This window comes from Pleurodeles waltl, chromosome 1_2, assembly GCF_031143425.1.
Source record: "Pleurodeles waltl isolate 20211129_DDA chromosome 1_2, aPleWal1.hap1.20221129, whole genome shotgun sequence".
Classification (NCBI taxonomy): Eukaryota; Metazoa; Chordata; class Amphibia; order Caudata; family Salamandridae; genus Pleurodeles; species Pleurodeles waltl.
Window position 1 is genome coordinate 107234408 of NC_090437.1, and position 23834 is coordinate 107258241.

A 23834-nucleotide genomic window follows, 5' to 3' on the forward strand; every position below is an offset into this window, starting at 1 on the left:
AGAGTACCACAGGAAGCAGAGGAAAAAAGACAGAGGAAACCTTGCCAAGGATGCCAGGTCTAAAACTGACTGTTGACAGAGGGGTTAGGTTGGTCCTGAATGCCTAGGCACCTTCTTCATAGGGTCATTCATGCAGAAACATGTTCTCCATTTTTCGTGGGTTGAGCTAGCTCCCCTTTTATTTTTGAGCCTCTACCCACTGCTGTTAAGAATAAATCATTGAGAGTCCACCATGAGGTTGTTTTATCCTTTCTATTCCTCTGTGCTATTTTTCAAACCCATACCCGTACCTAGTAGGAACCCTGTCTATTCTACATTTTAGGATTTCTTCTTGACTGAGGGTAGTAGCCCACATTGCTGTCTTCCTCTGATAGAGGTTTGAGGATGGGCCATGTGATGAAGCATGCCACTCTAGGGAGGGCAAGGGCTTTCGTTCTTTTAAAGTAGAGGGCCTGCTGGTTCCTCCTTTCCCATCTGTCCCTCTTCTTTTTCCCCACCTACTCATGAAGTCCCCTTATCTATAGCATTTTTTGTGACTATCAATATTAGGACCATATATGTTAACAATTATCAGCAGCTGCATGTAAAAGCTCCCAGTTACTATCACTACCCACCATTGTGTATCCCCACTACCCAATCCGCAGGGTGAAGTAAAGTGTTCCATATAATGGTTATAAGCTCCCTGGAGTATGTAAAATATGTGAAGTATTTATGTACCAAAAGCTTGTGAACAATTGCAACATTCCCTACCGTGTACAGTTTCCTCCTGTTATACTCTGTAAGATCAAATGTTTCATGGAATCTCACATCTTTATTCCCCCTCACCAACACAAACTTTAGGCAACAACCCACTAACAAAGAAAAGAAAGAAAATTTGCCTCCGCCCATGGCCATCAGTCGCCACAATTGTGGTCCATGAATGGGGTTGACAAGGAGCACTTTACAACCCAGAGGAATAGATGGCGCCCAATAATGTAATGAAGAAGGGCCCACAAAGCCCATCTTCTGGTGACCAGTCGAATCAATGAATGCATTTGTAGACAGTAATGCCAGATAATGTGAATAGTAACTAGTATATGTTTGTTTAGTTGTCTCATTAACAGTTAATTCTTCCGTAATGGTTTAATCTGGGTAACAAACATTTAATGCATCATGACATTAACCAACTACCAAAATCACCCAACAAGAAAGACCTGTATGAGTTAGTCATTATCACTGAGGTTCGCAGCATTTGCCCCCATCCCTAAAGGTGGGACCTTTGACCGGCTGATCCAGAGCTTGTTCCTCTTCTGGATCATATTGAGTGAAAAAATGCACCTTTTCATTGTGTTTGACTCTCAGTTTAGCTGGGTACATAATTGTTTTTTCCGCAGTAGTTTATTCATCTCTGGAAATTACAGTCTGGCCTGCTGGACCAATGATGTAAAGTCTGGGCAGAATGCCACAAGGGATCTCTTGTACTGTAGCGCAGGGTTCGCTCCGTTCAGCTGCAAGATGGTATCCCTGTCTCTGTAAATGAAAAGGCAAGCCATTATCCGTCTTGGGTTCTGCCCCGGTGGAGCCCTGTGAGCTAAGGATCTATGTGCCCTCTCAACCATGAACACTTGGGTAGGGGGTAGAGATTCCAATCCAAACAGGAACACTAGCATTTACTCTACAAGCTTCTCCTCGTTAGTCTTAGCGTTGGTTTCAGCTACTCTCATAATAAGCACATTATTTAAGCATGAGCAGCCTTCCAAATCCTCATTTTTCAACTTCATCAACTTGATCTCCCACGAAAATTTGATCAAGGTGATTGCCGATCCACAAGCTGTGTCCTCCACATCAGATACAATTACCTTCACTATAGGTAATAGATTGTCATGATGATCAATGAGTTCTTTCAATTGATCCATACTTGCTGTGAGATAAATTGTAGGTTTGCTTTTCATTACCCTGTGTGTGTGGGGGTGGGGGGGTTGGCCTGTAGGAGGCTGGCCTGGTTTGTAGTGGGTACTTACACCTTATACCAGGTCCAGTTATCCCTTATTAGTGAGGTGTAGTAGTGTTCTAGCAGCTTAGATTGATAGAGGTAGCTATAGCAGAGCAGTTTAGGGTGAACTAGGAGACATGCAAAGCTCATGCAATAACACTTATAGTTACACAGTACTTATACACAAGTAAAGACAATTCTCGGTGTTACCGAAAATTAAAGGTATTTATTTGTGTGACACAGTACCAAAAATATCTTAGAGACAATACTCCTTCTGAAGGTAAGTATTATATGCAATATATACACTAGACACCAAAATTAGACAAGTAAATAGTCATAGAACATGGCAAACAATAGGAAATGCTATAGAATGCAATGGGAGAAAATGGGTCGGTCTAGGGGCAACACAAACCATATACTAAGAAAGTAGAATGCGATTCACGAATTCCCCCCTAGACAAGTGTAGTGTGTGCAGAATCACTGGGAGAGTAAGAATACAGTAAAGGTAAGTAAATTACTCCAGCCCAGAAACGCAGGAGTACAGTACTGCAAGTTCCCTTAGGACACACTACACCTCGTGATTGGGATTTTGTAGCAGCCAACCATGTCTGCAAAGAACAACTGCTGGATTCCTGGACCTGAAGACCTGCAAAGGAAGGGGACCAAGTCCAGAAGTCGAAAGAAGCTCCAGGAAGGACAGGAGCCCCTGCCAACTCAGAAGAGGGTGCAAAAGAAGAGTCCCCGGTTAGTCGAAGACTGCAGGAATGCACCCTAGGAAGATGCCAGCTGGTTCCTGCTTGATGCAAGAGATGTCCCACAACGTGAAGATCGTTGCAGGCAAGATTTCGTGTTGGAAGTCGCCAACAAGCCTTGACTACGACAAAAGTGCGTTTTGCATCAAAATGGCGCTGGATGGACCCAGGGGGTTAAAGAGGTGAAAAATATTTCGAAAAGCGAGGACTATGCATATTGTGGCTAGAAGAACAAATAATGTACACATTCCGTTGGGTGGAGACTGGACTTCTCACGAGCGATGGGGAAAACACAAAAGGGTGAAGGAGAAACCCACGTTGGAGCCAGGAGGACCACACACGGAGGCAGAAAGCATGTTTGAGAGAACAGGGACCGCTTAACTAGGAAAATGGGCAGTATGAAAGGGGAGAGTAATGGGTGGAGGGGACTGGAAGATAAGAGCAGGATAACAGGAAAAGCCCAAAAGAGTGGATGTGCAAAAAGGTGGTAGAACAACCAATACAATCACCACATAAAAACAGAGTTAAAGCTCGACCACTCCCAACGCCCTCTGTTTACAACAGAAAGTGCCTAGAAGAAACTAGTGCTGTCTGTAGGTAAATTACCATGTTTGCAGCACTTACGAGCACTGACCACTAGATAATCATGTATTCTGAACTTTTGTTTAAATTAGTTTATGAAAGTTTCGTTTCAAGGATCAATAGTTATGCTCTTTTGCCAGACTGTCTAATATTTACTGTTATTAGATTTGATCTTTAGTTGCAAAAGTGAGCTGCTTTCAGTTTTTTTCAATTACATGCCTACAAGTGAAATGTGCGTATGCAAATGGAATGCATGGTATTCCACATTTGGGGAGAGCTTGGCAAAAACAAGATCACTCCCACGCCGCTTCACCATTCTGCTGGAGTCGCTTATTTATAACAACTGCAAGTCAGAGCATATTGCTTTACTTTTAAAGCATTAGGTTACTGAGGTTGGACTGGAACTGTGCTACATAGTTTCAAGTTGTGACATTGGTTACACTGGGCCTTCCACTTATAAGTAAACTTAGAGAACACGAAGCATCTAATCTAGGCCACTGAACATCTACAAGATGGTGACTGTTGAGATAGCCTTTCGCTTCTAAGTGAAGGTGATCTATCATACTGGCTGAGAATTTCAGCATAAAGTGTTTTTGTGTGTGCCTCCTTATGTATTCGTGTTTTCGGTGGTAACATTTTGCAAAATGGTGCAGAAGTTATGGGCAGTATTTTATGTTTATTACTATGTGTATTTGTTTTCTCACAGCTTTGTACTGTCAGCTACGGAAAAGTAAAGCTGGTATTGAAACACAACAGGTAAGAAAGTTGGTCTTTTGTTTATTGTAAAGGGTTTCTGAAATATGATTTATTTACTGATGTACGATGTACAATAAGGTCAGGCTTAGAAGATCTTGGCAGATGCTCTTTGCCTATGCAATTATCACAATACCTTAACTTGTTTTAACATTTTTCCCTTCCCACTCCAACTATGAACCACACCCCCACTCCAACCAAAGAGAGGAAGAGAAGAGTCAAGTGTCAGCTATGTCTCAAAGATCACCATAAGTTTGTTAGTACATCATATGATAGCTTATTGTCTAGCTCAGTAAGAAAGCATGATGAGGGACCGGAAAGGAGCTGAGTAGAAGTTGAGGCCTAAGGGTGTGTCCTCTATTAAATTTTAGGTGAAAGGATGCATGGTTAGGTGAAAAGTTTTAGTGCCCGCTGTCTAGGGTCTGCTAAGCATATGATTTCCAGTCTAGAGAAGTAGCGAATCTTTGCTTTCCATCTTCCCATGAATTTATTTTCGGATTGAGATTTATTATGAGTTATCTATTCCATGGAGAGGATGTGCTGCAGTTTATTGAAACGTAGTGCATTGGGGGTCAGAGCCAACTTTCTCCTTTGTAAGGTGATGGGTTGCTTGGAACGGTGACCATGTGTCTGAAGGCGCCGTCTGATAAGATCACACCTTCCATAGTGTCAGGTCTCAGTCCCTGGATTAGCATTCCAGGATCAGACAGATTAGAGTATCCAGGGACCATTTTATATGTTGTAGAATTTCTTAGTACTGGATCGCCACACAAGACCACCAGATGTGGATGTATGCTCCTGGTTTTCGTTTGCAGCATCAGCACATATCGGGGAAAGAGGGCAAAATGAGTTTCAGGCGTACATGTTAGATACCACTGATGCATTTCTTTGTAGCCAAACATTAGAGGGACGCTATAGTTAGGCTCACATTTTAAACATACCAAACAATAGAACTTCACCAGTTACAGGTATCTCCAAAGTAACTATAATACTCTTGTTTTGTGGGATTCTGGCGAAGTGGAGTCACCACATGGCTGCCAATACTACCTTACTGAAGTGTTGGCAACCACTCAGCTCGAGATCGTGAGGAATCTCGAATCCTTCGCATCCCTACATATACAAATATGGATTTCCTTTAATTTCTCTAAAACTACTGAATGGATTTACACCAAATAAGGAAAAGCCCCCATTTCTGGACCAAGAACTACCTTTCTGCCAAATTTGGTGTAATTCTGTCAAGTGGTTTTGGCGTTATCGATGTTCGAAACACCTATGAAAAAAAATGAAGAATGGGGAAAATGTGTTTTGGGGACCCCCCCCCTTTTTTTTTTCTGTGCCCCCGCTTGACAGATCTCCCTTAAACTTTCCAGATAGCAGCTGAGATAAGCGTGAAAGTTTTTTGGGGAACATTTTTGTGAAGATTCATCAAACAGCTCCAAAGTTATTAGCAAAACAAAAAATGTTTTTTCTTTAGAAACTAGGTCCTACTAACTATAACTGTGCAGTGGCAGCTGCCACTAGGTAATATATATCCTGTAGGTAGTTATAGTTAGGACCTAGTTTCTATAGGATAAGCATTTTTTGTTTTGCCTATAACTTTAGTGCAGCTTCCCAATATTTCAGGAAATTTTCAAAACTAGTTTGCCACTCACATCTGCTGCTGTTTAGAAAGCATTGGCGTGATTCGATAAGGCGGAGTTCTACGTTGCTATTTCCCATAGGGATTTTAAACATAACTACAGTGCGAACCGCTTGATGGAATGACACCAAATGTTTGGCAGAAAGCTAGGTCTTGGTCCAGAAAGAGTGCTTTTTCTAGCACTCAGTTGTTTGGAGTTATTAAAGGAAAAAGAAATAGAAACATCTAGGTATTCTGATCCATCACTGATCCACTTGCGGGAAATCTGCAGGTTTGGTTTAACTTATAAAAGAAAGTTTCTTAATGTTAGGCGACAAGAATGGCCCTTTGCTCTAGCTCAGAGTCCCGGTATGATGTTTGCTGCCTGTTTTAAGTGGGGAACAAAGGCCATTTGGCATATTGTCAAACAGAATATGGGAATGGAAAGAAAGGGGCCGGCACAGGTAATAAACATAATTACAGCAAGGTTACAGGACGGCGCCTCCATTATGGAGCCAATGCCTTGGTTATTGCGTATGTGCAGACTGGCTGGTTGCTTTCTTCATGGCCTGGTCCACGCCCTGTAGGTATTTTACTGTTCGAGATATTACACACATATCCTTAGGCAGGCCATTATTGCTTGTCTGAAGGAGTGAATGCCCACCTGGTTCCAGAAGGTCCTAAGCTGGCGGCCCCATAGATTTAAAGTTAAACTGCAGAGGCAGATGGTATGGATTGCATCTTCCTTTGATTGGCCACATACCCTGCAGGAAGTTTCGCCTGCTTCCCTTAGCCAGAGTACTGCGCGTATGTTACTTTGAAGAGCACCTAGGCGATATTTGAAAAATGATCCCTAAATTCTGCGTTTGAAAGCCTCACTCAGGTATACTTGTGGTTTCAGCTGCATGTAACTGTTTCATACCATCCATGCATGTGTGCCATTCGCGAAGAAGACCTTGTCCTCTATTCATGAGACTAGTCTCAATATTTGTCCGGTTGTCTTTTTAAATGACTCAAGTGTGGGTGATATGGACCATAACTGGGCGAGTCCAAGTTGGTCGATGGCATCTCTAAGAAATTTCCGAGCTGCTGAATGTGTTTTATTGATTTCCAGCCAGATGTTGTAATTTAAGGAGTTCCTTTCAGCTGACTTGATCCTATGACACATGATGACAAAGACTGCACATCTGGCAATTGTTTGTTTAACAAGTCCGAATTCCAGCCTGATCTGGGCTGCCAAGGTATATCTGGGGAGGTGGGAGATTTCCCTGTGGATTCTGACGGTAGCTGTGTCCAGAGTAGTTGTTGCCTTCCCTAGAAGGGCTTTGCTTCCATAGGCCAAGGTTGGAACAACCTTGGCTCTGGCTGTTTCCTCCTTGTGTGGTTGGAAATTACCTCGATTATCAAATGTGAGGCTGAGGTATGTGTCAGCTGTGAATTCGTCGACCTTCGTTGCATCGAGGGTCCAGCTGATTTTACCTTTAGTTCTTCTGCAACAATTCATGATTTTAGTTTTCTTGTTAATTGTGAAGCTGTTTCTTACTGAGCAGTCGTTGGTGGCGTTCAGAAGGCACTGCATGCCCAGCTTAGTGCGACTGATCAGAACCAAGTCTTTGACGTATAGCAAGTTTGACACCTGGATCATACTATGTTTTGGGGTGTGGGTTTTTTTTTTTATTGAATTTTTGTTACACATAATAACATACAGTAACATAAACAGGTCCCCTCGACTTAGTAATAAACAAAGTAATATAGTAATCTCTATCACCACATCGCTGCCCCAGACAGCAAGGAAAAAATCAATAAACATGTCTCGCAGTAAGTGTCAATATCGAGGGGCACATCTTCAGACTTCCTCACTGGTCACCAAACAGCAAGGTCTCTAATGCCGACATGAAGGAGATTCATGGGCAGCGGAAAAGCTCAGCGGAACATAGCTGACGGGTGAAAACAACAGAAAACATAACACTCAAATAGGCAGGAGGAGCTCTGAACAGACCACGCAAATCCATTTCAGCGGCATAAGATCACACCAAATCTAATGGGGAGGGGAATGAGTCTCTCAAGTGGGCATCTCCAACCGCATCACTTCCATACTACAGGCAGCCATGTATTTATTTAACGGGGCCCAAATGTCCCTAGGGCGAGACCCCCCAGGCATGAGATCCCAAAAGACCATCAGCTGGTCATGGCAAAAGGCAGCATCTCGTAACCATTCAGACTTACGCGGCACCCTCTTCCTACCCCAGCACATGGCAACCCTTCTCTTAGCCAGCAGCAAGAGCAGACCCACCAAACTCCTGTGCGGCCCCTGAATTTCATCCACATATCCAAGCAGCCCAACCCTGGGGGAAAGAGGTAACTCCAAATCGACCATTATAGTGATCGCTTGCTAGACTTCTACCCAGAAATCATGTACTTCCGCACACTCCCATGCCAGATGCATAAAACCCGCATCCGGCGCCTGACAGCGAGCACAGCACACGCCCGAACGCAAGCCCATAGAGTGGAGCCCCCTGGGTGTATAGTACAGGCGGTGCAGGAACTTAAAGTGCAGCAGACGCAGCCTATAATTCAGGGACAACGCTCTCATATGTGCACAGCACCCGCGCCACACTGCCTCAGTGATGGGCTCTCCCATTTCTTCCTCCCAAGCAATCCTGGAGGGCTTCCCATCTCTGTCAATTATACAGCTTAGTCACCAGCTTGCCGGGGGACCGCGCACCGCAAAGCACCTGCAGAGCTTGAAACTCCGAGGGGGTTCCGGTCGAGCTAAGAAATCGGTCACGCAACATAGCTCGGACTCGAAGAGCGTACAGGCGCTGCAGCGCCGTACCCTCGCAGCCAGCCAGATCATCGGCAACGTCAAGCAGACGTCCGTCCTCCAGCCAGTCTCCTAATTCAGTCAAGCCGGCAGCGTGGAGAAAACTGCGCACCCCGCCATCCCGAAACATCCTAGCATCTGCAATCGCCATGACGGGCAGTGAAGGGGCAAATGGAACAGTAACCCCAGAGCGCTGCATCAACGCCCCCCACGCTCTCATTGTACATGCCACTGTATCAATTCCCGTGACCCGGGACTGCACCCGGTTTCCAAGCACACGCACCAAGCCATCCGGCCACACGGAGTCACTCTCAGGTGCCAAATGCGGCAGATAGCGGATCGGATTCAGCCAATAGTACGCAAAGTGCGCCTGCGCACAGTAGTAATAAAGCTCCAGATCCGGAGCAGCGAGCCCACCTAGTTCAAACAGCAGTGTCAGTCTTTCCCAGGAAATGCACGGCTGACGTCCTGCCCATGCCAAACAGATTAACGTGGATCGCAGCCTCCGTAGTTAGCCCCTTGCGAGCGGAAGATTCACAAACAAATACAAGAACTTTGGGAGAACTACCATCTTAGCAATGGCAATACGTCCAATTAGCGAGAGAGGCAGATCGCGCCAGATCTCAACCTTTTCTTCCAACCACGACAGTGCAGTGCCGTAATTAGCCTGTCGCAATGTGTCAACATCTCGGCACAACTGGATGCCCAAATAACGCACCGGCCCCTCTGCCCATACCAGAGGGTATTGAGAATCAAATCGCGCCTCACTGGGGGTTAAAGGCAATACCATCGATTTCGACCAGTTAATAGTGATACCAGAGAAGCTGCCAAAGCGCACAACTTCATCCAATAATATATTCAAGTTCTGACCAGGGTCCCGCACATACAGCGCGATGTCATCAGCGTACAACGATATCAGAACAGGTTGTTGTCGAAACTGCAAGCCTCTATCATTGTATTTCTGTTGCAACCCCGCCGCCAAAGGCTCCATAGCGAACGCAAAATGGAGGGGAGACAGCAGGCACCCCTGACGCGTGCCACTCGCAACCGGGAATGCAGCCGACACACTTCCGTTAAGACGCAACCTGGCAGTAGGGAGAGTGTACAACAGATGGATCCAATTCACGAAACGAGCGCTGAGTCCCACCCGGCCCAAAAGCATGAACATGTAATCCCAGGCCAAGGAGTCAAAGGCCCTGGCGGCATCAAGAAATACCGCAGCTACATTATCTCCAGTCCCCAAAGACCCCGCCACCGCGAAATAAGTGCGCAAATTGTGACTCGTAGACCTTCCAGGAACAAAGCCGGACTGGTTCGGTAACACCAACCGAGAAAGAAGGGGCTGCAGGCGTGCCGCAATCACCTTTGCTTGGATTTTATTGTCAATGTTTATCATAGAAAGGGGACGGTACGAGTCGCAGCGAGTCGGGTCTTTCCCAGGTTTCAGAACTGTTACCAACAAAGCCTCCCGGAGGGAGGCCGGCAGCGACCCAGCCTCCAGGGACTCCATGTACACCTCCAACAGGCACGGGGCGAGAATATCCACATATTCTTTATAAAACGCCGGGGTCAGGCCATCCACCCCCGGAGATTTATCACCAGGCAACCCACGGATCGCTGCTGATACCTCCTCCACAGTGAACAGTTCATCTAAATACGCCCTGTGTGCCTCCTCAAACCATACAAGAGCAATGTCCTCAAAGTAGGTCCGTGCAGCCTCCACACTTAGGCCCACCGGGGCAGCAAAGAGCTGCGCAAAATATTCAGTAAACACCTGCATGATCCAGTCACACTTCCACCACCATCGTCAACAACCTCTGACGTAATTGCTGTCCCAAGGCCGAAGGAGCATGCCCGTGAGTGTTCGCCCCGCTCTCTCACCTTCTCCATACCGGCGAGCTTGGGCATGTTTCCCAGCAAAGCAGATTTCTCTCATAGAGGCTTCCTCATACAGGGACACCTCACGTCGAATCTCAGCGAGTACCTCACTCGACCAACTGGTAGCCAATTGCCTCTCCAATTCTACAAGCCTTCCCTCAATATCTGCCATCTCCCGTCGCAAAGCCTTCACAATGCCATGTTGCTTCGAAAGAAACACTCCACGAATAACAACCTTAAATGTCTCCCATAAGATACCCACGGAGTTCACAGATCCGCGATTCTCAGCAAAAAATAACTATCGCCTCCTGCACTTCCTTTCGAAAAATCTCATCTCGTAACGCGCCACTAGGCAACCGGCACAACGTCATCTGACGCAGCTCACTAGGTATCGATAGCTCCAGCCTCACTGGCGAGTGGTCCGACAATGTGCGGGGGAGATGATCTAGCGCTCTCGTCCAGACCTCCACATCTCTAGTGTTCAGCCAACGATCTATACGAGACCAGCTGCTATGGACGTAATTCAGACACGTTCCCTCTCTCACATTTGCGTGCTTCCGTCTCCACAAGTCCACCAGCTCGCCACTCCGCATTACTGCCGCCAAAGACCTTGCCACTGAGACATGTTGCACCCTGGCCTCACTCTCGCGATCCATCCGAGCATCCAAGATCACATTAAAATCACCACCCCAGATCACTGCACCAGCCCCCAGAGACTCCACGAGTCGCCACAGCTCCAGGATAAATTCTGGGTCATCAACATTCGGTCCATACACTGCCACAAGCCGGCAGGCCCTGTCGAGTAACGTACCGCTCAGCAAGACATACTTGCCATTTGGATCTGCGATAACTTCTCGCGTGCGCCACTGTAACCCCTTTCGGATTAAGATTGCGACTCCTCGAGCATACCCAGAATACGTAGAGCAGTGTGCCTCGCCAACCCACCCAGCTTTCAATCTGCCCAACGTGGTCGCCAACAGGTGCGTCGCCTGCAGCATACAAATGTCAATGTTATGTCGCTTAACATATGCAGCCACCAATCGAGCCTTCCTCCAATCATTAAGACCACGTACATTCCACGTCAAGCATCGAACCAACGTTGCATCATCACCCCTCATCCCATGCCACAGACACCCATAGCATCTCGAGCAAGCTCACCTCCACCTGCTAGAAACAGAAAGAAAGGCCAACCATGACAACAGTAAAACCAAACATTTTACAATCAAAAGCAACCCAGACCTTCCCCCACCCACACCGGCCCCCCAATCGGACCCTTACAGTACCCCGCCCATTCAACCCCAAGACCCACCCCCCACATCGAAAGCGAAAAGTAATAGGACTCATCCCAGGGGCTATAGTCGGCCATCAGCTCTCCACCCAGAGTACACCAGGGGGAGAGGGGCCCATGGGCCAAGTAGCAGACCACACGGCAGACAGAACCGCGCAAGAAGCGGCCCGCGCACCCCCCGGCAGCCCCAATCAGTGCTCTTAAATCAATCACAGCCGGTTAGTCATTGTCACTTAAATCGGCATCCCCGGCTCCAGGCCCCCCGACCCCGCAGCCCTGTGCTCTCTGGGTACACGCCTAGCAAACTTAATCGCCTGCTTTGGGTCCGTGAAGTACAGCACCTTTCCCTCGTGCCGCACCCTCAATCTGGCCGGATATAGTAGAGCAAACCCGACTCCAGCCTGGCTCAGCAGCCGTTGGTCGGCAGAAATGTGCGCCTCTGAGCCTGCACACCAGGGGTGTAGTCCGGAAAAAAGTTAATTTCCGAGTTCTTGTAGACTAGAGGCCTTCTCTCCCTCGCCAGACGAAGGACAGCATCTCGGTCTCTATAGTTCAACAGGCGTGCAATAATTGGCCGTGGAGGCGTTCCCGGCAGAGGTCGGGCCCCAAGGACCAGTGCACCCTCTCCACCACCAGCATCCGTGAGAGTTCGCCAGCAAACAATTCCAACAACATGCTCTCCACGAAGTCTTCCATGCGACCCATATCAGTTGCCTCCAGAAGTGCGCCTCCAAGTCTTCATTCTTATTTCGTATCACCTCCAGGATGCGCTCCATTTGTGCAATTTGTTCTCTATCTCCCCGGTGCGCATCCTCCACCTCTGACGTGCGTGACTCTAGAGCCTCAAACCGGGAATCATGATCGTCACCCCGGGCTCTTATGCGGTCAAGCCGTTCCGTCACATGGTCCAGCTTGGCATCTATGCCAGCCAGGCTGGTCTTGAGCTCCAGAAACATGGACCGCACAGAAACCTCTGGGCTCTCCTCTCCAATGTCGACGTCACTGGACTGGGAAGCAGAAGCAGCACTTCTCTTTTTTTCCCCCCTCAAAGGTGAGTTTCGCCTGTCGGTGGTCCGACTTGCCCATAGTTCAGCACAGCATGCACGGCCTCCCAACTGCGCCAAAGCGCCAAGAATTATCTGGAACAGCGGGCGCTTACCTCCAAAACCGTTCTCCTAGCTGCCCCGCTCACCTCACCGGGCCCCCAGTCGGAGTCCAACTCACCAGGCCCACAGCGAGTCTCACCCCAAATCAGATCACGCTGGCACCCACAAGCGTCTCACCGGCCCTTAATTTCAGCATAGAGACTCCGCACCACAGTAGGTATCCAGATCTCCCATCAAGCCCAGATTCTACGATAGAAGGGCCCAGTGCAGCTCCAGGCCTTCAATGAATCACCACACGTGAGGGCGGCGCACCTCCGCTAGGCCGCCCTGCTCTTTGTCCAGCAGGCAGCCCAAAGAAACTCCAAACAGGCCCTCCAAGTATAGTAGTGCAGAGTCTCCCGCGTAGTCAGGCAATCCCACCTGGGCACTCGAGGGGAGCGCCGTAAAGCTAGGCCGCAGCCTCCCCCAGCCGTCCGCTCTCCTGGGCCAAAAGCTCCCAAGCGCCGCAGTCCACAGGTCTGTCCCGCTTCCTAGGACAGACCAGTGTTCACGTCAGGCCCGCTCCAAGCACGCCTCTGGCCTATCTCAGGTCAGGGGCCATCATCCACTGCAGGCTTCCAAGAAATCCAAAGGGCCACAGGGGCCAAAAAAAAAGCCTCCACCGCTGCTGGGCTGCGGAAGCCCCGGGAGGTACCCAGCAGCCGGGGCACCAAAGCTGCAAGGGCCGCGGCTCGACCCAGCCGCCCACCAGGCCCTCACGTACACCCTCGCTCCCGGCCGTGCACACTTGCCGGGAGCGGCCGCAGTCCTCCTCCTCCCCTCACCACAAAAAGCGTGCGCGGGGCCGGAGGATAGCACCAGACCCGCCCGTGCGAAGCCCGCCGCAGCGCCGGACTCGGCCGCCCCCGCAGCGCTATGATCGTCCCTGGGGCTCCCGGGGAGGCACCACCAGGCCCGCCCTCGCAGCAGCCGTCCACAGGATCAGCAATAAACTGAGTTTTAGCCCGAGGCCCGGCAGAGCCTCACTTGGTGTCGGCCATCTTTCACGGCGGCCAGGCCACGCCCCCACGTTTTGGGGTGTGGGGGTTTACCGCAGGCAAGGATGTGGGGAGGTCTGCCAGAAATAAGTTTAAAAGGGTTGGGGATAAGACACACCCCTGCTTGAGCCCATAAGATGTTGGTATGACCCTGGAGAGGCTAGTTCCGGTACCCAGTTTTATTATGACCCAGGTGTCTGTGTATACATTTTCTATTGCTCTTCAAAGCATGGCTGGAGCATTCCAATTCATTAGCTTGCTCCAGAGGAGCTTTCACGTGACGCAATCGAAAGCAGCTTTGTAGTCTGTGAAGCAGAGGTACAGTGATTGGTTGATTTTGGTTTTTTTATTTAAAAAAAAAAAAGTTTTAGGCTTCCAACAGCAGCGTTAGAGCCATGATATTTGTCGAGGTCCCTGATTATTTGTGAACCCCGTGTGATTGATCAGGATGACGGAGGAAGCTTCAGCCCAGTCCTTGAGCCGTTCCAAGAGGATGCCCGCTTAGTACTTTGTCTCATTATCAATGAGGGCTATCAATCTGTAGTGATCAGGTTTTGACTTGTGCAAACCCCCCCCCTCTTTGAAGATTGATGCTATGATTGACCCTTTTCCATATTGCTGGGTTGCACTTAAAGATGGCCTGTGGGATTCCATTTGGGCCCGGAGCACCAGTGGGTCTACCGTTGTTTATCTGCCATTTTTATTGTGTCTTCTTCGAGGATTTCTCCTTCCTCTGGGCTGGTGGGGCCTAGCTGACATTGTGCATCTGCAGAGGCCGCTCCTTGATTGTCCTGTGTGTCTGCTGCATTTGTATAGGATTTAGAGTGGGCGGTAAGAAAGGAGACCCAGGCTTCCACAGAAACATTTGATCCCGACCGTAGTGGTGCTTTATTATTTAGGGAGTTGAAGGTTCTCCAAAAATCATTGGCGTCGTGTTGCTTTGTATCCCAGATGAACTTTGCCCAGACATTTTCAGTCTTTTTTTGGTTCAAATGGCCCTTTTGGCTCCTCCTTCTTAATCCTCAGGTTGATTTGTGTGCTTTCTTGTCTAGGAACTGCTGTATTGCCCTCAGGGGCCTGTTGACCTCCCTTTAGAGTTTTTATTTCTCTGTGCACGCTCTTATTCCAATTTTGTGCTGAGCAGCCAGCTGTTTGGACTGCATGGTTATTGACTTCTCTGGTGTGTTGTAGGGAGAACGATGTTGTGAATGTATCCCTGTTTTGTGTCGGGTGGTTCCTATCACTTTGGGCCAGCTTTAAGTGATGTACAGCTTCCTTTTCCAGTGAATCTATGTTGGTAGCTGGCCATTTGACCCTTCTTAGGTCTGACAGGTAGGTTGATACCTGTGGTTCTATGGTTGGTGACTTTCTACCGACAGCAAAGGCGAGATCCAGCTCCTGCGGCAGGTGAGCATTCTCTGCTCTTTCCCCCATTTTGAAGGCTCACACTTGCTGTAGAAGAGAAAGGGATCTAAAAGTGTACTTGATCAAAGAGTTGCCATTAGTAGAGTGAAAAGTCATTGGTGGTGGGATGTCACCTTTAAAGCGGCCATTTAGGGCTTGTATACCCAGATGTTCCAATTTGCCTAACAAGATGTGGTCTTTTGTTCCTTCTTCCCATCTCTGTCTGCCTGAGGTGGAATAACCCATTGGCACTCTTTACCTCGATTATCTCATTTATTGGCAAGGGTCCTAATAAGTATGGTTACTATGGACTGAGAATGCTACTAGGAGCCTTCTAGTCTGAGGAGGCTGTCGCACAGTTTCTCCAACGTCTGTGTATTCCTTGCTTTCTGTAGGTGTTTAAAGTTTTATCAAAACCACTAGTCAGCCTGTGTTTGCTGTTCGCCCTGTCTACAGCTTCTTCTGCATTATTTTGTATGTTGGCCGAATCTATTTGTTTCTCATTTGCGCTGATTTTAAGAGTTGTGGACAGGTAAGTTGTGAGGCCCCCTTTGCTGCGTTTGAATTTTGACAGTTTAGTCACTGGAATTACATGGTACGAGAAACCTTGGGTAGATACTGGTTCTTGGACCCAGATCTCCTGTGGGATGATCACTGAAGTTTTGCAGTTAGTGGACCAGTTTTGATCTTCAAGTTTGTTAGCTAAGCCATGAATATTCCAGGAGCAGTTTTAAAGTTTGACTTTGGGTATTTCCTTGAGTTGCTGCTGGTCACCCAGCTATTTAAGGGTTGTTTAAGGCCCTGGCAATTCAGTCCCATTCTCAGGGGGCTGATCTGAACCAGGTTTGGCTCATGGTTTGGTGTGGTGAATCTGGTCCTGTGTCTTTTACTTGGCTCTGTGGGCTTGCACCTATAGCATTTTTTTTAAACTGAGAATGGTTTTGGCCTGGAGCGAGATTACTCTGGTTTGCTGCCCTCTCTCCATATCAGTGGGAGTGGGTACCCTGGTTCTTGATATTTTTCTATGATTATTCCCCAATCTAGGAAGTAGTTAATTTCATGTTGCACCTTTTCTGCCATGTCCGGTGTACTGTAGGTGACCATTGTGGAGTCTCCACGTGTCCCATGGTGTGTGTCTATAAATTTGACACATTCTGTCAGCTGTGTTTACTCCTGCTAGATTTGGGATATGGTTCAGCAGCATTAGTAAATTGCCATGATTGAGGATATCCTCATTTCCTAATTTAGCTGTAGAGTGGGTGGAACAAAGTTGTGCTCTGCTCTCCTGTGTCTCATAGATTGTGCTGTTGGTGGCCAGCTGGGTGCTGACGAGGGGTAAGAGGCCTGCGTGTGTTTGTGCTGCCAGGCAGTCCTCCGGTTTGGCCTGAATGGTTCTTGTGAGAGCTTGCTTGTAAATTTTTGTGCTTTCTGTGCAAGTTTCAGTAGTCATTATTTCAGAGGGTTGCTGACAACCTGTCGGCTTGTCCTCGGATGCTGTTGCAATATGAATTGTGCTGAGTCTTCCTCCTTTATTAGAGTCTTGGCCTTTAGAGAAGCTTTGTGTGGTTTGGTTAAAGTTGATGGGTTGCTTTGGCATTTCTTTTGTATGCTTTTGTTCCCCCCCCCCCCCCCCCCCCCCCCCACTGACAGATGAAGGATTTGAGGTGGAAGAGAGGTCTGCTTTTGCCCCATTCTCACCTGGCAATTTCCTGCCTTCGGTATTTATCATACAGGGAATTCATCCTCCGTTATATCTGTCTCTCCGGCGGGGGGAGGAGGTACTGGCAAAGATAACATAGTTCCTCAGCCATTTGGTTTTGGGGAAGTTTTTGTTCCTTGATGTTCTTTTTTCCTGTCTTTTTTCGGTCTTGCACCTCTAACTGCACCCATGGAACTTTCTGGTAGTATATTTAGAGGTAGGCCATTTGTGCCGGAGTGGTCTGGCTATTTTCTGCCGCCAGGCTCCCTGTTGAAGTTGCCACTCTTTGTTTCCAAATTGGTGGCCCCATCTATTTCAATTATTGCAGCCTCTTGAGCAATTCTTTGATGTGGAGTAGTGCCTGAGAGAGATTTGGCTGGTGACGAAGTTTTGATTTTGATTTGAGTCGGCACTGTGTAGCCACCATAGTCCGATGTTGCCTCTGGTGAATAATTTGGAACTGTTTTCCATTTAGGTCCCCAGGAGGGCCTTTAGATCGTCTATTAAATTTGAGAATATAGTTGGTAATGTGCTCAGTTTATTCAGTACTGGGGAAGAAGTGCATGTAGGGGTTAGTTCTCTTGCCTCGTAGGATGTGAAGGATCAATTGGAGAAGATGGAGAAGCATTGGCAAGAATATAAGGTAGAGATTCTGGACAGGAAAACATGTAAATTTATGAGAGATAAGTTGGATTATCAGTGGCAGAGTGTATACTTTGGCTGGGAAATTTGATAGCTTATGGGCAAAAGAGGTTGGAATTGTCTACTAATGGAACACCGAGTGAGAGTGAGCTGAGCTCGGATCCTGAATCGAGTGTGGGTAAATCCCATGGTGATAAGGGAGATTTCCAGAAGGAATTACGACTCTTGAGCATGAACACACAAGGAGGGGAGAGGCAGATGACAGTGAGAAATCGGAAAAGGCAATGCAGGATGAGGAGGGGCAAGAGGAAGAGGGCGGAGTCAAAACAAGGGGCGGAAATAAAGACATTTTGGGAGAATTGATGTGGTTGACAGACCCTCCTTGGTTGTGAACATCTCCACGATTAGTTTTAACACCCAGCCAGGAGAGAATACTGAATTTAGGTTTGACCTTTTGCCCCACCACAACCCCAGACTTTACTGACATTAGGATAGAACTTTATAAATATATCAAGAAGATGAAACTATATAAATACCATCTAACACAACCTAAGGTAATGGTGTTAGAGGGGGGACCTGTTGTGATTCCCTCCAAGTTAAAGTTAGCAGACATTCCCAGAATATTGGAAATGTATGAATTAGCAGATGAGGGTTCTCATCCACTATCCAGAATTCCCAATTGTGAAATGGAAGCGTAAGAAGTGGATAATAAGTGTAACTTGGGCAGTAAGACTGTGGAGAGGGATGTCCTTATATCTATACCCCAAAATGAGACCCTTAATGCAGTGGGATTTGTGACACATTGTACGACGACTACTGGGTTGAAAGATCAGTCTAAATTTTGTCCACAGTTACCACCAGGCAATAGGGTTGATATGTTCCATGAGCTGATGATTGATGAATTTAATAACTTGCATACGAAGTGGCTTGATAAAAAGAGAGGAGCAAAGAAAAGTAATTTTTTACAGAAGAATTGGAGGAATCTTACAGTATTAAAGAATAATCCCCTTCTAATAATTAAACCATCAGACAAAGGGGGAGACATTGTTCTTATGGACCGAGAATCATATCTTGTGGAAGCTTAGACAATTGAGTAATACGGAACATTATGAATGCCTTGCTCAGACTCTCACTAAAGAGATGGAATACCATCTCAAGTTAAAATATTGGTATGAGTATAACCTTCTAGAGTGGGATGTATATCAATATTTGAGGGTTGAACATGCAAGAATGTCCACTATCTTTCTTTTCTCCCTAAAATCCACAAGAACGTGAGAATGCCACCTGTTAGACCTATAGTGAGTTCAGTTGGGTCACTATTAGAAAATACCTCAAGATTTATAGATTTACATCTTCAACATTATGTAACTGGATTGCCATCTTCCTTGAGGGAGTCAAATGACTTTTTAAGGAAGTTAGATCAGATCCCATGGAGGGACGAATATATCATGGTGACAATGGGTGTTGAATCCCTATATATATTTATACATCATGAGCATGGGGTAAAGGCGTGCAAGCATTTTCTCACGGATAGAACAATTGGAACACACTCAGGTGATCATTGATATGCTCAATTACTGCCTCACACAAAATGTGTTTATATTTGAGAACAAGTATTATTTACAGTGATGGGCATCTCCTTCCCCCCCACCTATGCAAATTCATTTATGGGGTGGTGGGAGAAGGAGGTGGCCTAGGGTGACCACAATGATAAATACATGCAGAAGGTGGCATTGTGGATGAGATTTATTGATGACCTATTTGTGTTATGGGAGGGAAGTGAGACAGAGCTTGTTGAGAGATTGAATTGCAGTCAGTATAATATCCGATTCACTAGTGCATGGAGTACAACCCACTGTAACTTCTTGGATATTAAACTTCATGTGTTAGAGGGAAAGTTGAGCACCAGAATTCACAGGAGACCTACTGCGACTAACTCAATATTGCACGCTAATAGTGGGCACCCCAAGGTGTTGAGGTGGAGTATCCTCTATAGTCAGATATTAAAGACAAGAAGAATCTGCTCCACGGATGAGTTTAGGCAGGCGATTGATGGGATTTTGAAGAGATTCTTGATGAGGGGTTACCCACTGAGTGTATTAACTGATGCAAAATGCAGAGTGATGGAGAGAGGAAGAGATCAGGTGCTCTATGGACAAAAGGAGAGGTCAGAAAGTGAACAGGAGCGAGTGAAACGTTTGTTTTTGCAGTACAGTGATGTGGATTATCAAATAAGAATTGTAATACAAAGATATTGGCATGTGCTCAGGAAGGATGGCCAGCTTTGGGACATTAGTCAAATGGACCCAGGTATTACTTCCTAGAGAACTAGATCTATTGGCAACATGTTAACAAGCAGCTATTTGGCCTCAGTGGTGAGCAGAAGTTGGCTGCAACAAAATATGAAAGGCTTCATCAAGCATAACTCATGCAAGGCCTGTAAATATGGTGTTAATCAAAATGTTTCATACATTTGAGGGCCGTGAAGTCCTGATTAAGGAGAAGATCACCTGCAACACGGAATATGTTGTATATGTTCTGCAATGTGGCTGTGGGAAACAATATATTGGGAGTAATATCACCAGATTGAGGTTATGTATCTTACAATATATGCGTGCTATTAGACATGGTGATAAGAGCGACACAATGGCATCTCATTTTGATGAGTACCATGAACGTTCTTTAGTGAGTTTTCAATGCTATGGTATACGACATGTCAGGGCTCACCCACTGGGCGGGAACAGAGAAAAGGAATTAAGGAGAGGGGAGTCATATATGATCTTGATGTTGGGCACTGAGATCCCATGGGGCCACAATACTGATTCGGAGTTACATGTCCATCTATGATTTATCTCATTTAGTTCTTCATGATGATTCTCCCTTTGTGACTGGTGACATCTGGCCTTGCCCATATAAGTGTTTATCTTTAGCGTTAATGATGTAGGCAAGTGTATTTAGATATGCATTTGAAGAGGATGACTTTTTAATTGGGATTGATACTACTTGGCCTTATGTATATTAACTATTTTAGTGTAGATATGAAATATGCATCTTAAACTTATGGGCAGGGTGTATTTTTAAATATCTATGCAAGGTTTGCACTTTTTTGGTGCCTCTGTATTAAGGACACTATGATCGTATGACTAGTTTGAATGACCATGATCTCAACATCCAGGTGAGTTTTGCATTTTCGAGTATTTATGTAAGACTTGTATAGTTTCCTTGTGTGGTGCTCTTGTGTTAAGGTTACCTTGATAAGAATGACACAGGTTTTGAATGAATTGGGTAGTGTCACTATCCAACATGAAGACAGATCTTTATACCATCTTCACCCATGTTGATAGACCTATATGCACTTTATATTTTAGTATCTGTGCATTTTTTGCACTGTTGTCATTGTTGATAGCTGATGTACTCTCAATTGCACATTAGTGGGCGTTTTTACTCAAGTTGACAGATTTAAATGTAATTTTCATTTTAGCATTTTAACATCTTTGCATGTTTCGTATTGCTTATATAGCTGACATTCTCTTGGTTGCACGCCTTTGATGTCTATCTGATTTTTTTTTTCCACCATCTTCCCTGTATTGGATTAATTAATTTTCAACTTTTATGATTCTGCCAGTTTGCACTTTAATACCCATGCGTGCTTTGTATTTTAACATCTTTGCATGTTTTGCGCTATCTTTATTGCTGCCTGTTCGATGCTCTTTCACTCTTTTATGTTTACTTGACTTGATATGCATTTTATATCATTGTTCGATTTGCACTTTAGCGTTTAGCTTGCGCGCTTTGCACTTTAACATCCTTGCATGTTTTGTACTGTCCCTATTGCTACTAGACCAATGTATGTCTCTTGGCATACTAACGTTTCCTCGTATCAATATGTACTTTGTGATGTCACTGTTTGATTTGCATCTTGGTGTTAGCTTTATATATTGATATTTTGGCAGGAGTTTGTACAAAATTTGATAATTTTATAACTGTTTTTGAGATCTATATAGATTGCCTTGACTGATTATCCTGCCTTATTATGGATGGATATCGAGATTGTTACTTCTATATTTAAAGTTTGTGTAAGGGATTTCTTTACCTTGCCCGTAATGACTATGATGAGCTAAAGGGCCAGTTTGTATGTAGCGGTTTAATGGTTGATACACTGAAAACCGAGGCTGGACTATGGAATAAAGAGTGGTCTGTCACCGATGTTTACAAGGCCCAGTTGAAGGCATATCGCCAAAACGTGTCCGCCGTGTATTTGTTTTAGTGTTGCTGCACCATAAGAAGAATAAAATTGTTGTATCTACTGGAATTTTGTGAGGTGCTGAAGGTGTGCTGCCGTATGATGGACAAGGAAGGGTCTGTGAGGAGGGGGGGTGTATATATGATTCCAAAACAAGAAAAAACACTGCACTCCATTTCTCCTGTGGTTTGAAATTCACATATAATATTAACAAGCAACAAATTGACTTTTTGGACATTCGTGTGTTTGTACATAACAACAAACTTGAAACAACACTATATAGAAAGCCAACAGCTACAAATAGTGTCTTGAATCTCCATTTTTACTTTTCTTACATCGAACTACGTGTCCCAGAATGCTTCATTATGAGCTGACTGTGAACTAGTATTTAATGCATATAGAAAAGGACTCACCGTGAACAAGACTCTTTGGAGTTGAAGCGTGTAGGTGTTTTGTTGGTGTTGATTAAACACTGTTAAATTTCAGGAGAAACTGAGTGCAGTGGTTTTCCTTGTTTTGGAATCATAATTTAAGGAGGATTGGTCTACCTCCTACCACTAGAACCGGCAGCTTGAGTGCACCGTGTCTGATTTATGACCATTTAGTTTCAATATATATATATGTTCGATGGCATGTGTAGCTGCAGATACATATGCTATGCATATCCCTTCCGACACCTAGTGTTGAGCTCGGAGTGTTACTGGTTGTTTTTCTTCGAAGAAGTATTTTCAGAGTCACAGGATCGAGTGACTCCTCCTCTCGATTCCATTGCGCATGGGCATCGACTCCATTGTTAGATTGTTTTCTTTCCGCCATTGGGTTTGGACGTCTTTCCTCTCACTTCAAGATTTCGATTTGGAAAACTTTAGAAAACCTTCTTCGTCGGTATTGTTTCGATACGGTTTTCCATGTAGCATTGAACCAGTAGTACAATCAGAACCTTCTTTTTTGCCCTCTAGCCTATTCGGGCCTACCGCGAGGAAAGCCTGATGGATCAAACTCCATTCCGTTTCTGTGCTACACGACGTACCCCTATACAGACCAGCCCTTGGTTTGTAATTTGTGCCTTTCTCCAGACCATCGGGAGGAAAATTGTGAGGCCTGTCGATCATTTCGATCAAAGACTCGCAGAGCTAGAATACTCGAAATGGCAACGTAAAGCAGTGAACATCTCGACATCGCTGAAGAAGAGCAGGCGCAGACAGCAGTCTCCATCCCAGACACAGACTCCGAACAGGAATCTGAGGACAACAGACCCATCACAGCTGGACAGTATGTGAGTACGTCTTCCCCTACACCCCTGCACAAAAGACATTTAAAGGCCTTGGGTACACCACTGCCGGAAGGCCATGGTTCGTCCCAAAAAAAACTGTCGGCGACCGTCCTTCGGGGTCGGTGCCGAAAAAGGACACTCTTTTGTCTACTTCGGAGTTGAGTAAATCTGTCAAAGGCTCCATTTTGGACTCTAGTAAAAAAAAGCCCATTCTTGGGAGTCAAAAATTCGGCAGTCAGCTTTGGAGCTGAGAACTTCCACTAACTTTTCAGGCCTGAAAAAACAACAAACTTCGAAGCCGAAAAAATCCTCACATACAGAGGAACAAGGACTTTCAAAACAATTGAGAGAAACCCATAAAACCTCTGAGGAAGAGCCTGACATTTAACCCATTCTTACAAATCATGGATGAGAGACAATCCTGAATACACATCCATAAAGAAACAGGAAGAATTGTCACTGCACCTTCTTTAAAAACAAAAAGAAAGCTGACTTTCGAAGAGGAACTGGACTCTGTACACCAGCCACCAGCAAAGGTGCAAAAACAAAAGGAGAAGCCAATACCTCTTCATACTTCTCCTCCTCATTCTCCACAATTATCTGTCTAACCTCACACTAGCCCACCACCAATGCCTTCTCCAACACATTCGTTATATTCACAGGGAGATATGGCAGACCCATGGGATCTTTATGACCCTGATCCCATCCCATATAATGGCCCAGATACTTACCCATCAAAACCATCTCCATCAGAAGATACCAC

The 23834-nt window shown here is 45.9% G+C and overlaps 1 protein-coding gene across 2 annotated transcripts in view; it reads left to right on the forward strand.

The window, feature by feature from the left end:
* Positions 1–23834, forward strand: part of ERCC3 (ERCC excision repair 3, TFIIH core complex helicase subunit) — a 733178-nt gene that overhangs the window by 131032 nt on the left and 578312 nt on the right. For both annotated transcript variants that reach the window (XM_069236738.1, XM_069236742.1), the window contains one exon: positions 4013–4062. In XM_069236738.1, coding sequence (XP_069092839.1) covers positions 4013–4062 — 50 coding nt within the window. The remainder of the gene's footprint in view (positions 1–4012; positions 4063–23834) is intronic.